The sequence below is a fragment of the Pseudopodoces humilis genome, chromosome 4 (assembly GCF_049639895.1).
Source record: "Pseudopodoces humilis isolate 2021_Gansu_Grassland_sample_001 chromosome 4, ASM4963989v1, whole genome shotgun sequence".
Classification (NCBI taxonomy): domain Eukaryota; kingdom Metazoa; phylum Chordata; class Aves; order Passeriformes; family Paridae; genus Pseudopodoces; species Pseudopodoces humilis.
The window spans coordinates 19,304,260-19,319,315 of record NC_142203.1 but is presented as its reverse complement, the minus strand read 5'-3'; the positions used below and the strand labels follow the sequence as shown (position 1 = coordinate 19,319,315).

Genomic DNA, 15,056 nt, shown 5'->3' with positions numbered 1-15,056 from the left:
TTTGGTTGACATGGTGGGATTCGTTCACAGGTTGGTCTCGGTGATCTCAGAGATCTTTTCCAACCTGACTGCTTCCGTGATGCTGCAACAGCTGAGCCACTCCAGCGCACCCACACGGCGCGGTGCTCCGGCACGGCAGCACATCGCTACAGCCGCCGCTCGGGGCTCGGGGCGGGCCGGGGCGGGGCGGCCGCCGGCCCAGCCCTTCCCGGCTGTGGGCGGTGGCGGCGGCCATTGGCCAGTTCAGGTGCCGACATGGCGGCCAGCGCGGTATCCAACCCGTCCCAGCTCCTGCCGCTCGGTAACGATGAGGGGGCTCCCGGGGCCCCACACTCGGGGCCCGGCCCGGGGTCCCTCTCCGGGGGCAGCGGCGGCTGCGCGCCCCTCTGTGGGCCGGGCCGCGCCGGCGCCTGGCGGGAAGCGCGAGGGCGGCTGGCGTCAGGCGGCGCGGCCCGCGCGCGGCCCGGAAGGATGTCGGCTCTGGGGCCAGGGGAAAAGGGATGGGGGTCTGGGGGCTGAGGTGGGGTGTGGGGCTGTGCGAGTGTCTGAGGGAGGCCGGTGGGGGTAAGGGTGTCGGGGGCGGGCTAGTGTGTGTGGGAGAACGGAGGGGGAATGCGTAAGAGTATGGAATGTGTCCCTCTGTGAATAAACGCAAAAAAAACCTGTAAAGCAGGAAAGACTTGCTTTGTAGAATGTATGCTTTTCTGTTTATCTACAGAACTTGTGGACAAGTGCATTGGTTCACGCATTCACATTGTGATGAAAAGCGACAAAGAAATTGTTGGGACACTTCTAGGATTTGATGACTTCGTCAGTATCCTTTGATGGAAGTGTAAGGCAGTCTGCTTTATGCTCTGTTCTAAGTAATTTATAGCTGTTGAGAGTTTTGAGTTCACTGAATAGAACCTTTTTATATGAATCGGGTGTATTCTTCTATTTTCAACTTTCAGGTAAAATCACTTTCTGGTATAAAATTAAAATAGCATTAAATACTCTTGTTTTAAAATCTGGGCTTTATTTTCCTTGAAACTGGATTTTCAGATATGGTGCTGGAAGACGTTACGGAATTGTAAGTATGTTTTCTGCCTTTTGTTGCTATTTAATGTTTGGTTTACTGAGGCAAAATAGTGTGTAAAGTCTGCTAGCAAAATGTTTTCACTTTTTTTAATACTTGCCAGCTGGCTAGTTTAACCTTGGACTTAACTGTAGGAAAAAAACCTGTAGAAGGTGATGTGTTCAGGATGGCCATGCCATACAGTAGCTATCGTATGGTTTATGCTTGTATGGGGATCCTGTTTGCAGTCTTAATTTTGCATGGGTTGTGTGGCAAAAGTTCCAGGAGTTAATTTGTTTTTACACTTAAGACATAGGCAACAATTCAACAAGGTAACAAATATTTTGACTATGTCATAACATGTTGATATGTCATATTCAAGAATTTGCCCCGCTTTAGAGGGTGAATATACATCTCCATGTACTGAGCAGAAGAGACCTTTTTAGATGCCAGTTAGCTTTCTGTACCTAGGTGCTCCATTTATCAGGATCATGCTGCAGTGTGGCTGATTTATGTGTGAGTTCCAGCAATGGTCACCTTAATGCAGAGATTTCTCTTGGTTCTGTGGACAAAACTGGAGTCGTTATTCTCTGGTTCTGTGTTCTTACTTACTGTTTCTAATGGTTCTTCAGTGAGATCACACCTGAGGGCAGAAGAATCACAAAGCTGGACCAGATTCTGCTCAATGGAAATAACATAACTATGGTGAGTCATCAAAGGCTGCATGTGTTGACTTTCTATGCCTGTAAATCGATTGGCGATTGTATTCAACTCCTTTAAGCTGAGCTTTCCTGACAGTTTTGTTGCATCAGGAAGTTTCAAGTAGCTTGTTTGCATAGCTGGCCACAAAGCCTGGCCTTCCAACACAAGGGTATTCCTAATTTTGTAGAAAGGCCCAAGTCGGAAGATTTGTGTCTAAGTTGGCTCTCTATGAATGAGAAATTGTCTCCATTGTGTTGTTTTACCTATCTTGCACCTCTGCAATGTGTGCCTGAGCAGGTGCCATCCTGTGTTAATTTCATAGCCTTTTTCTGCTTTGGCTATTGTTCTGCATGTTGAGAGGACAGCATATGTTCTGAATCCTTGCATGGGGTGAAATTCCTGCCATCCAGTCAAGCTGGTGGTGTGTTGCCCTTGGAGAAGAGCCTGGTTTTTCAGCAAGACATAGATAGATTTCTGCATTAGATCTCACATCGCTTTTGGAGACATGTCTTCCCACATAAGGAATTCCATGCTTTAGACTTTTTCTTATTTTGATCCCGAATCCAGTGAAGCTCTTTCTCTTTAGAAATGCTCAGCTGATTAGGACAAAGATATCAGTAAAAGGAGTAGTTAATCCTTTTTTTTTCCTTACGCTTTTCTTTTTGTATTTCTTTTTCTCTTCTTCGGTTCTTTGCTTCCTTCACAGGGAGATGTTACGTTGATTTACTCCCTGCTGCCTTTTTGGTGTGCATGTCTCTGGCAATAACTTCCTCTGTTGGGAGAGTCTTTTGTGGTCTAGCCACTTTTGTGGTCCATGTCCTAAAATGTCTGTTGTAAAGCAATAGCTGTCATGCATGGGTTTGTAAAGCTGAACTCCATTGCACTAATGCAAAAATCTCTTACTCCTTCATAGCTGGTTCCTGGAGGAGAAGGACCTGAAGTATGAAGACATGATATTCATACGTGTATTTATATGCAAAATCTAAATACAGATGTTGGGGTAGAAGTGTGCTTGGGTGTGGATCATTCGTTTGCTTTGCTTACACACTTGACATTTTACAAAAGACAACTCTAAGAAAGGGGCTGGTGGTAACGTTGACTTTGTAAGTTGAAATCATTACTTTTTTGTAAAGACATGTAAACCTCTTCTGAATAAAAGGCTTTTTCTTTGTTGGTTACTGTGTTCTGTTACGTAAGTGCACAAGTTAGATAATTTTATAACTACTTGAAAGAGTAGAAATATGACAGTTGTGTTTCAGTTGCCATCAGTCTTCATTTTTCCTACATCTGTTGCATTTGCTTCTGGCCCAAGTCTATATAATACACAAGTCATGAGCCAGGATGTTGCTGTCCTTTGGCATACAGGCAGATACTGAGCTGGATGTTTTGTTCAAAGGCTGTGTCACTTGAAACCATGTGGCTTAGTTCTGAAAGCCCTTCAGACTGGGTGCGTCTCTTTGATACTCAGCAGCATTTGGTTCTGGTGGCCTTGAGGTTCAACTGTTGTGGACCATTTTGCTTGGCTTCCTTACAGCGGAGGCCCTGTAATGGCATTTGTCAGGTAAGAACAGACAGACCAAACCTATTTCATGTTCTGAGGGTGAAAATCCCCAAGGCTGGTGTTGAAACTTGCTGGTGTCAGTGGTGACTCTGCTTCCACCACTTGATGATGCTGTGTATACTCAAATTGTGGCTGTGGCTGGCTGTGGCTGCTTGCACAGTTTGGAACACTCATTTTAGAGTATACACGAGTTTCTGTCTTCATCTGTTCTGTGATAGAAAAGCGTGACAGATGTTGCAAGCTACTATTGTAGGATAATTTCTGTAAGGAATTGCTATTTTGTTCTGATGCCATGCTCCCAGTGCAGCTTATGCTTCCATAGTACCCCTCTCCCCTGGCTTACATTTGTCAATGTCTTTGGAGAGGAATCACAGGTGCCTGCTGTCACTGTAGACAAGCAGGGTGCAGCATGGGCTCGCGTGGACAGGATGTGCTTTGCCTTCCCATCACAAGATGAAAGGGGAGTTGGAGAAAGGGGCTCAAGAGCAAGATTCTGCAAGGAAGGTGCTGTACTGATCTTTCTGCCTTGCTTAATCTGACAGAAGAGCTGCCTTCTGCTAGCTGGGTGTGAGCTCACAAAGCAGTGAGAACCGCTTGCTGTTTGTTAAAAGGGAGAGGGAATCCCTCCTCTCTACAGGGAGCGTGCAGCTTCTGGCTCATTATGTGTTCTGAATAAATTATCTGTGATTGCAGTGTTCAGGTTGTGTCCTGCCAATCTATACTACTTACTCCCTGAATGTGTTTTCTTCCTTTCTGTCTCCATTTCTTCCTCCAGCTTTGTTTAATACATATATTTTGAAAAGGTACATTTTTTGAAACTTAGATTTGATTGAAGCATCATCTGTGTGTGTTTGCCTTACTTTCCTAGAAATAACAAGTCTTTTCACAAGAAATTCAAAGATTTCTAGTCAGGGCAGCGCTACTGTGTTGAGATATTGTTAAATAAAATTTTGGTTTTGTTCCAGTATAGGCACTTGATTTCTACTTCACTCAGTGTTTTGAAAACAGTCATGCTTCTGAGAGAAGAGTAGATCTTGACTCAAAAGCAGCTTTTACTTTGACAGCACAAACATCTTATTCTCTCAGGAATTTGTTGCCTTGAAAAAACCCAAACAACTTGATACTGCCCCAGTTCTTGCTTGATTGGCTGTGTTTTGTTCCACTCACTGCAGAAGGAGTGCTAAGACTTAACGTTTTCTGAAGACAGTTCTTGACTCAGGGGTCTGCAGAGATTCCTCTGAAGAATCTCTGTGTGTGTAAACACAGTCCTTTCTAAGATTTCACTCTCAGCTGAGAATATAATGTATTCCCAGTGGGTCTGGTTTGCTTTGCATTCATTATTCCTGTAGCCTGTTGCTTTGGAAGTGCAGCTAGTGAGTTTATCCATTCATTAAGTAAGTCGTGGTTTTTGATATTCTTTCCATAGAAATCCAAGTGCTTAATTATACTACACTGTCCTGCTGTGGACACTAGTGTTCTCCAGTATGCTATTCAGGGTGCCACCACTTGTAGGTCTTTTAAAATAATAACCGTAGGCTTAAAAAAGATGGAAAATTGAATGAGGCTTTAAGTTTAGAGCAAGATAGCTGTCAGGTTAAAATAATTTTGTGGTTAGGCCATGCACAGTGGTGGTTCTATTCAGATTTATATTTGTTTAGCTTTCTGTTTTTCTTCAGGATAGTACTGGTTGCAGTGATTTTTAGTTCTACTAACTGGCTGTCTGCCTTAGGATGGAGAAAGTTCCCTTCTGCCTAGTCTTTCAGTATGCTTGCTCATTTTGGTTTGGGTATAAATATCCTCTGAGTAACCTCATTGAAATTATTAAAACGAGTCCTGTCAGTCCCAGGTTGCTGCAAATTCTTAACACAGTGCTTCCAAAGCATATAATTGTAATTTAGCAGTCTCATCAGCAATGTTTTGCAGTTGTAACGTTATTTTGGTCAATTGAACTACAGCCAGACAAAATGTAAGCAGAGAACACTAGAAGATTTATTCCAGTTTCAACTCCAATGAATCCGACCTTGAGGCAGTCGATACAAAGAGTTAGCAAATATTTTCAGGAGCTTGCTTTGACATTTTCAAACTACTATAATGAACAGGAATCAAAATTCAGCTTTGTTTTGACTGGTGCTGCATTAAAGCTGGGCCACACTTTTGCTTTCTGCTGAAAAAGAGAATGGATTTGAATTAATCACTTAACAACAGATGCTGCAGCTTGATGTCATTTTCATGAAGACACTAGGGTTGGTTAATTAAACTGTTAGGAAAAAAAACGATGCCATTTTATTTCAGAGGTCCTTACTTACATTTGTGCAATATATTGCATAACTCTCCATTTTCTGCAGAACCTAATATATATTTAATGGCTATTTTCTATAAGCTTTTATAAACTCACATTCTCTTGAAGCATTCTTCTAGAAGCTCAAAATAAGAATTAAGTATTTGTTGCTTTAACAGGAAAACAGTTACAAGGAAACACAAAAATATACCTGTTTAATCCATTATGAAGAACTACTTCAAGCAGATTGAATATGATCTTCATACATCAATACTTAATAGAATTTGTTAGCTGTTTTCTTTCTTTTTTTATAATGTATTTAATCAAAATTTTAAAATAGATGTTTTATAAAAAAAATGGCAATGTACTGTAGTTTTATTCCAATTAATGGGTTCTCAAAACCCAGAGTAACCTCTTTAAATCTAATTCAAACCTGTAAACATTAGTCAGTCATTCATTGGGTGGTTGGTTGGTTTAGCATGCTTCTTTTAATGGATCTTCATATTGTTTTCAGTACTGATTAAAAAGATTGGCCTTCAGCAGCCATTAAGTGCAAAGTGATTTGGCCAGTCCTGCTGTCACCTGCATTCCCCTGGCATTCCGTTTGGTGAAGAACTTGACATGGCAGCAGCCCCTGCACAGGAAGAGGAAAACACAGGTTATAAGGATTTATAAATAAGCAGTTAAAATCTTTTTCCATTCAGTATGCACTGCTATATTGTCATGATTTAGGAATGTTACTCCCCCGTTCAGTACCCCCACTGAGACTCTCCCAAACTCTGTGCAGTTTTTGACAGTCCAGTGTACTGTTCAAATTTGCCAGAGGCTAATGCATGGTAAGGAATAGGATACCTACTCAACACTGTGCTCTCTGGCTCAGGAGACTATTTTTGAAACTAATGCCATTGTCTGACTCAGCTCTTTCTGGGGTTCCATGTTACCACAGGGCTTACTTTTCAAGGTCCAAGATGGTGTTGGGGCATAGGGCACATCTCCAGCCATCCAGTGGCTGGTTGCACCACTGTCAGCACATAGCACTTGCCTTGGCAGGTTTGTGGGACTGCAGTCTAACTAGCCAAGCCTCCCCATATTTGTATTTTGACCACTGTTCCCCACAGTGAGTAAAGCTACAGAGGCTTTACTTGCCCTGCTTTATTGCAGTGCATGTTTCAAAATTAAGAATAATCTGGGAAATAGTGCCCATGCTTAAGTCCACTCCATGGTCAAGTCACAAACCTGTCTATATTGTTGCATCTCTTCCCTGATGGCCTGAAGCATCATAGGGCCAACGAGCCAGAAATAATTCACCCCTTTTTTGCCAGACCAGATCCATCTGAGACGCTTTAATCTTGGCAGTCCAATCTACCTGTCCATTGTTGTGATGTTCTTCAGTAGCCCAAGTCCTGGGTGTGGGTGGATCTACATGATGTGCTTTTACAGCCAGCTTTTCTATCCAGGCAGTGGTGTCTTGTCAAACTGCAGCAGCTCAGATGGTTTTACCTCTGTGCTGCTAGTTGATCTTTTTCCATCGATCCAGCCACCCCTTACAGAGCATACAGAGTGTACAGATAGGGTGCTGGCCATTTCTCTTGTTTAGTAATATCTGAAGCCATCTGGATGGCTTTCAGCTCTGCATATTGACTTAATCCACCTTGCCCTGCAGTAGCTTATGCAGCTCACCATGTAGTACTCCATATAGCAGCTTCCCATATTTTATTTATCCTCATGATATGGCAGGAACAGTCAATGATTAGGGTATGTGGCTTTCCTCTTTCTGGTAGCTGGCTATATGGTGGGGCCTCCTCAGCACATGTCACCTTTTCGTCATGCTCCTCTGATGATTGTCCAAAATGTTTGACTTCCTTGATTTCTAAGATCCCTGGGTGATCGGTATTTCCTATTTGAGCTCACTATGTGATCAGCACAACTCACTTACTCCATGTAGCATCAGTGGCATGATGTGTGGGAAGGACTTTCCCTTTGAACATCTAACCAGCAGTGCCAGCAGGAGCTGTGCTTTGGTGCCCGTCACTTCCAAAGCAGCTCAAAATCCTCCATAAGCTGTCAGAATCTCTTTTTCAGGTGGGGTGTAACAGGCATTTGATCTCTTGTATCTCTGAGTCTGGAACCCCACTGGTCATCCTGAAGTCTTCTGGGTACTTTTTGCCAGACTTCAGGAAGGACCATTCTGCCCATCTGCACTATAGAGCAAATTTTTCACATGTGCTCCTATCCTGACCGGCCCAAAGGTTACTGCATGAAGATCTCCTGTTCAGTTAATTCAAAATCTTGTTGTTGTTCAGGACCCCACATGAAAAGATTCTTCTTCCACATCACATGATAAAGAGAGGGTATACAATCTGACCATAATCTGTAACATGCATCCTCCAGAAACCCACAGTGTCTAGGAAAACATGTGCTTGCTTCTTGCTGGTTGGTGGGGACATAGCTGCTTGTTTGTTGACCACATCCATTGGAATCTGATGACATCCCACTTGGCATTTTGTTTCTAAAAGCTGAATTTCCTGGGCAGATCCTTTGAGTTTGTTTTACTTTATGGCAAAACTGGCCTTCAGGTGGATCTGGGTTATTTTCTCCTCTTCCTCGAAAACTTCCTTTGCTGCGTTGCCCCATACAATATCATTGATATACTGCAAGTGTTCTGCAGCCTCTCCATTTTCTAGTGCAGTCTGGATCAGCCAATGGCAAATAATGTGGCTGTTTCCACCCCTGGGGCATCTGGTTCCAGGTGTACTCAGGCCCTGCCTCTTCTGTTTTGAGGGCTCTGCTTCCACTTCATCCCTCATGAAATGAACTGACTACATGTTGGATTTCTTTTTCTGTATAGGGGTGACTGCTACTGTCAGGGGTTGTTCCTCTGGCTCAGCAGCATTTTGAGTGGCCATGGTGCCTGTTGGTCTGCTTTCTTTCTCCTCCCCTGGAGGTGATGTCTACTATTGAGCAGCGTCCAGTAAACAGTAGCCAGGACAGAACATGTTGCATAAGTTCATGCCTCTCTGGAGGTACTACAGCATTTTTCTTTGACACATTTCATCATTTTAACATGTTCCTGTAGTTATTGATGGGTGAGCTGCAAAACCATTGGAGAAGTCCTCCTGGCTCATATTCTAAGTTCCATACCACTCATTACTATCCTGCTTCAGGGCAGATCTCTGAATAACCCTAGAAATCTTTGTTGTCTCTAAATATGGTGTGCACTGCACTGGCAGACCTAGCAACAAGAACATGCTTTCCTTAACATCTAAAGGGAATTCAAAATTCTTAAAAGCTGTTATAATAGGTCTGAGGGGGGGAAAGGGGGTGAAAGGCTGGGGAAAATCATCCTCCTCTTTTCTCCCCGTAGACTGGATACTTTTAATTGGACTCCCTAGGGTAGCGCCTTAGTTAAGGCTGGAGGTCAAAACTGAATACGCATCCAAAATGACCCCTGGTATTATCATGTCATGATACTACACAGTGCAACAGAGGAATCCTGATCCCTCTCCATGCTGTGAAAAAGAGAATCATGATGGGCACACAGTGCATGTATAGAAACATTGAGTTTCTATTGGCCAGGTATTGGTGCTGGGGGCTACAGGTATGTCTTCTGTGAGAGCCTGCTGGAACCTTCCTCACTGTCTGGCAGAGTCAATGCCAGCTAGATCCAGGACAGATGTGTCACTGCCAAGGCAGGGCCAATCAGAAATGATGGTAATGCCTCTGTGACAACATATTTAAGAAGAAAGGAAAAAAAAAAAAATTATTGCACAGATGTAACTGTGGCCAGAGAAGAGCAGAAGAATATTTGAGAGGAACAACTCTGCAGACACCAAGGTTAGTGGGGAAGGAGAAGGGGAGCTGAGATCCACCTGCAGTCTGTGGAGGAGAGCAACTCTGGGGTGAATGCTGAGAAGAGGCTATGAATTCATGGGAGTCATGTCCTGAAGCAGGCTCCTGTCCTGAAACAGGGATGTCCTGAAGCAGGGACCTGTGGACCTATGGAGAGAGGAGCCCATGCTGGAGCAGGTTTCCTGGTAGGACTTGTCACCCTTTGGGGGGACCCATGCTGGAGCAGTCATTTCTTGAAGAACACTGTGGAAGAGTGATCCCTGTTGCAGCAGTTTGTGAAGAACTGTTGCCCATGGGATAGACTCACATTGGAGAAGTTCATAGAGAACTGTCTCCTGTGGGAGGAACTCCATGCTGGAGCAGGAGAAAGATTCCTCTTCCTGAGCAGCAGCAGAAACACACAATGAACTGACTGTCCATCCCCTGTCTCCCTGCAGCACTGGAGGAGAGGATGTAGAGCTGGGAAGGAGGGAGAAGTGAGGGGAAGGTGTTTTTTGTTTTATTTCTTGCTATAATTCTCTGATTTTGTTTGTAATAAATTTGATTAATATCCCTAATTCTAGCTGGTTTTGTCTGTGACAGTATTTGGTGATCTCAGGATCACCAGGATTGATCTCTCCTGGTCCTTATCTCAGCTCATGAAGCCTTTGTTACATTTGCTCTCCCTTGTCTAGCTGCAGAGGGGATGAGGCTTTGGCGGGTATCTGGCATCCAGTCAGGGTCAGCCCATCAGGGGCTTAGGTAGCGCATCCACATGAGCAGACCAAGCAGCATTGTGACCAGTGACTCTACCTAATACAACAAATGCTTAGATCAAATTGTTTCCAGGTCACACTGGGCAGATCTGTTATTATATCAACCCTTCAAGCCCTGAAGACAGATAAGGGTGCTGTGGTTTAGGAATGGTGTTCCCCAGTTCAGTGCCCCCAGTGAGACTTTACCGAGCTACACACTGCTCTCTCTTGCTGCCCCACCTTGCTGCAGCATGCTGGAGAGGAGAATTGGAGGCACCAGAGGTAAACGTCATTGGTTAAGATAAGAACAACTTACTTGAAAGAGCAATGAGATACAAATCCAAATGTAACAGCAATGTCAGAGTGTATAAGAAAAGAAACAATTCACGCAGAAAAAAACCCCAGATAATAGACAATATTAGACAGCTCCCTCCGCCACATTTTCTTGACCGCAAGAACTCCTTCTCTCCCCGACAGAATTCCATTCCCCTGCTCCTGGCAGTGATGTGAGGTGGTGTGGAATAGGCTACTACTAAAGATTAACCCTTGTCCTGGCTAAAGTTAGGACATATATACTAACTTCAGCATTTAACACCTAGTAATGGAAAAAAAGAAAAAAAAAAAAAAAAAAAAAGCAAGACTCTTTTCACTATTTTCTTGACATTGCTGCCCCTTGGAGCCCTGGCTGACCAACCATGCAAGTCAAGGGCCCTGTCAGAGGACACCAGAGCTCATTCCTGACCCACCAGCAAGTCAGCTGTTCTCTTTCTTTCCTCTGGGAGTGGGCACAGGTAGGACCTTGTCCCACCACTGAATCTGTACCGCCTCTGGCAACCATGTAGCCACTGCAGTTCCCTTGCAATGGCTGCAGCCATGAAATCTTACTGTGATTTGAGTCCTTTTTCCTGTGCTCGGTGAATTCTTATATGCATGCATGAACAAGATAAAGAGAAAATGATCCTTTCAACAGAAGGCACACTGGAACATTTCCTACAGCAATACATGTGGCAGCTTCAGCAAAATGAGACATTTTATTTATTGTCTCCCTTACACTTTTGAAATCAATCCCTAATACTAAGTGGAAAGGACTAAGTAGGCACACAGGCAATGCTACAGGAAATGTATCTATAACTTGACAAAAAGTTAGAAGTTATTAATAACCACACATTGTTCACTGTTTAGAAAATTTTATTTTCTGTATATTTTTTCCTGTATAAAATAGTTCTCCCTTAACTGAATCAACTAGATTGACTGCCTTGTTACTGTTTTTCCCCTTACATCATCATTGGAGATCTGATCTGGATTTCTAAAGGTCATAAAATACCTGTATCCAGTGTTTTCAGAAAAAAACAAACAAGTATAAACACACTCTTAACAGCACTATTCTCCCTAAAGATTACCCAACTCTTGTTAAAACCTTAGTAACATGACATCCCATTTAGCCCTCTAAAAGCAGATTTTAGTTCCCAGCACTTACTTTCCTGCTCTTTTTTTTTCTTTAAGCGCTTTGTCCGGTCAATGGCAGCCAACTCAGCTTTCAACAACAGGTAACGTTTCTGAATTTCCTGCAATTTTGCTTGGAGAATTGTTATGCGCTCGGTGCTACTCAGATTTTGCAAGTCAGCTGCAATTTAAACAATTTCTTTTAATTATTGCACTGCAGCATTTCCCAAGCCTTCTGAATTTCAGTGAAGGGGGAGGTACTCAAATCTTAGTGATGTGTTTTGATGTAGCAGGCAGCAAAGCTGAGGAACGGCAGGTGCTGTGTATTATCTCTATCTTGACTGACACAAACACACTGAAACCTCTTCTTACAAGAAATACTAAACAAGTCCTGGTTCAAGAAGGTAAAATGGAAGGGGAAGATTCAAAAATTAATAAAAATTAATAATCTAAGAGGCTGAACAGAAGCAGAGAACAAGGACTAAAACAACAAGAAAGAAGAACTATCAGGATATATGACAAAATTAAGCAAACTGAGGATGGAGTGATTTTAGAGGGGTAAAACCCTCAAAACCAGAAAATTCCAATAGGCTTCTATAGTATATAGCAAGACCACAGGAGGCATGTTTCAAAGACGATACTTACACTCTTGAAAACTCCATTTGCAACCTTTGGGCAAACGATTATCGCGTTCTTTTAGATCAGATTCCCTCTCTTCACTTTGCCCACATTTTCCTGTAGGAAGGTAGATTGTTACAAAACAATGCAACTTTCCCACCCGACCCAAAGCTTACCAGGAGCTGTCTCACTCTAACATGACAGAATCCATCCTGTTGTAGCAGCTTGGTACACAGCTCTCTGCACCACAGGTGCACAGGTACAGGACCACAAACCAGGTCTGTAATGGGGCCCCTCTAATTCTGGCATGCTGGGAAAGGGAAACCTTGCACTGGAAACACCAGCCAGTTAGTTGTTGTGCACGTAGACTCAGATCTGTTCTGCGGATTAATGGGAACCAAAGTCCTACAGACCTAGAAGGTTGATAAAAGTAGCAGACTGTGGCTCCACAATCCATCCCAAAAACTGGCAAGTATTTAACTGGAAGCGTGTTTGCATGAGCGTAAGGAGGTAGGGTAGGGACACACTTCCTGGAAGGAGATTCTTGAATACGATCCAGCTGCTCAGGGTTCGTATAGCCACAGTCCACTCTAATCTCCAACTGGATCACGACAGCAGTGCACTTATTGCTTTAGAATCACAGCCATAAATAAATTGCCTGCATCAGAAAATAAGGCAAAGAGGCACTGTAATGTGTTCATGTAGGTGCCAAAATTATCTACATCTTTCTAGTTACGGATCTATATAGTCTTTTAAAGACTTTGCAAGACTGATTATTACATCCTAGCTCCTGTTCACCTTTTTAAATATTATTTTCAAACAAATGGCACTTTCACATTTTATTTCACATTGAGCTACTGTACTTACTAATTTTATTCTTCTTTTTGATGTTCACAGATGTTTTGAGGCTTGTTTTCTGCTTTTTGGAGGAGCTGTCTCTTCCCTGAGCATCTTGGAGATTTTTTTGGCCTCTAAACACTATAAAGGAGGAAAAATATACCAAAAAGTAGAAAGAAACAGAAATAACAACAACAACAAATAAAAAAGCCTTCAGTTCTGTGTGTTTTTTTCTCCAAGTATGTCCATCTGTGATTAACAAAGCAACAAAGATACATTTGTTGAGGCCTGCCCATTGACCTCTTCCAAACTCTCACCTTTGTTGAAGGAAACACATTTTGTTGCATTCTTTTAAAACAACACTTCCAGATGAATGGTAATAGTAACACACTTTAAGGGCATTTTGAGAAAATTCAGTTAATTGTTTAACTGAAGTCTATTGCAATGAAAAAAACAATTCTGTCATTTCAGGAATATAGTCAGACACATATTTTCTTCCTCAGAGTTAAAATTTTTTTAGGTGCTGTAGCACAGTGAAAGCAGCTGTATTTTTGATGAACTGCAAAAGACCCAGTCGCTTTCACAAAAAAGCATTTGGATGCAGCCTTGTCAACAGTTAAAAAGCGGGCAGCAATACACTGACATCATGTGCACTATTGTTGGCTGTGTTTATTATCCTCAGTTCTCTGGTGTCTCAGGATGAATCTCAAAATCACATCTGAATGTGAAGCCCAGCTAAGAAGGTCAATGTTTGATACCGGCTTAAGTTCCATTTTTCAGAACATTAACTTCACAAGGGGCAATGGTTGCCCAAACATGCAGTAACTGGTGCTTCCTCCTTCAAATTAAATAGCTTACAGAGAAACAAGTTTTATGCAAGAAACAGCATCTTCTATTTGTAAGCAGGGCACTCAAAATGCTTTCATCTTGCTACAATAAGTATTTCTTACACAATGTATTACAACTTGTTTTGGGCCTTTCTTGTCAGGTCCAGTATGAACATCATTCTTTTTTACTTTTTTCCACATTGAAACCATCACAATTCCTGACAAAAGGTCAAGAAACTACCTGGCAGTTGTATTTTATTCACTAGATGATTATACCATTTCTATGCATTAGACAGTAGGCTACTATTTCCTATGAAAATTCACTTCCCAGCAGCAAAACTATAGCAGAATGAAGATACATCCACAATGGTAAAAGGAGACTTGTTTAAGTTGAAGACAACTCTTTTTACCCTTTCCTTTACCATTTTCAGCATGCTCTGGCTCTGATTGATTACCACTACTGGAGGTGACACTGGCATCAAAATCTTTCGAAGAAATATTTCGCTCAGATTTGAGATCTTGCATCTGCCCTGCAGTATTCTGTATCTCTGCTGTGCCATCTGTTTCACTTGTGATGCTTTGTATCTCTTCTTGATTTGGTGTCAAACTCCCAGAGACAGTGACAGTGGATTGATGGTTACTGTTCTCTGCTTCAGCTACAGTGGAAGGTGACTCAGGAGTTGAAGGAGTATTTTGGACTAAAAACTCCTCTTCCTTCTCACTGTCAGTTTTATTCTAGGTGAAAGAATACAAAAAACCCTCCTCATTTGAGCAATTACGAGATTGCAATCCTAAAATTACAGTGCTTACAATTATGTTAAACATTTGATGTGTAGAGGAAAGCTCTCCTCTTCATTTAAAAGACTACAAGTACCTTCCTACAGTCCATGCTGAGAGCTTTCTCCTGAAGACAGAACCTTTGCTAACACCAAAACAAATGTGAAAGCAAAGACAGCCCGTGCTGTAGAAGCCCGGCGGCCGTTGGGCAGTTGGGCAGTTTGTGGCCGTTGGGCCGTTGGGCTGTTCCTTGGCACTGATGTTCCAGAGGGAAGGAGGGCGAGAACATGGGGCAGCAGGAGCACTGACTCCTGTGGCAGAAGGAAATTCTTCCTTGCAGCCCACTGCTGGAGGAAGCTAACCTATGCCTCAATAT

The 15,056-nt window shown here is 42.7% G+C and overlaps 2 protein-coding genes across 2 annotated transcripts in view; one reads left to right on the top strand and one right to left on the bottom strand.

The window, feature by feature from the left end:
• The first annotated feature begins 216 nt into the window (after nucleotides 1–216).
• On the top strand, nucleotides 217–2,934 carry LSM5 (LSM5 homolog, U6 small nuclear RNA and mRNA degradation associated). The gene is made up of 5 exons (XM_005528138.2): nucleotides 217–301; nucleotides 719–814; nucleotides 1,042–1,069; nucleotides 1,687–1,759; nucleotides 2,670–2,934. Exons 1-5 carry the CDS (start codon nucleotides 256–258, stop codon nucleotides 2,700–2,702), a joined length of 276 nt encoding a protein of 91 aa, XP_005528195.1. The 5' UTR covers nucleotides 217–255; the 3' UTR covers nucleotides 2,703–2,934.
• A 2,492-nt stretch (nucleotides 2,935–5,426) lies between these two features.
• LOC148184458 (AT-rich interactive domain-containing protein 4B-like) overlaps nucleotides 5,427–15,056 on the bottom strand; it is a 16,168-nt gene continuing 6,538 nt past the window's right edge. The window contains exons 3-7 of the mRNA XM_088054618.1: nucleotides 14,314–14,638; nucleotides 12,267–12,356; nucleotides 11,656–11,802; nucleotides 6,178–6,229; nucleotides 5,427–5,478 (exon numbers count right to left, since the gene is read on the bottom strand). Of these exons, the coding sequence (XP_087910744.1) occupies nucleotides 5,427–5,478; nucleotides 6,178–6,229; nucleotides 11,656–11,802; nucleotides 12,267–12,356; nucleotides 14,314–14,638 (666 nt within the window). The remainder of the gene's footprint in view (nucleotides 5,479–6,177; nucleotides 6,230–11,655; nucleotides 11,803–12,266; nucleotides 12,357–14,313; nucleotides 14,639–15,056) is intronic.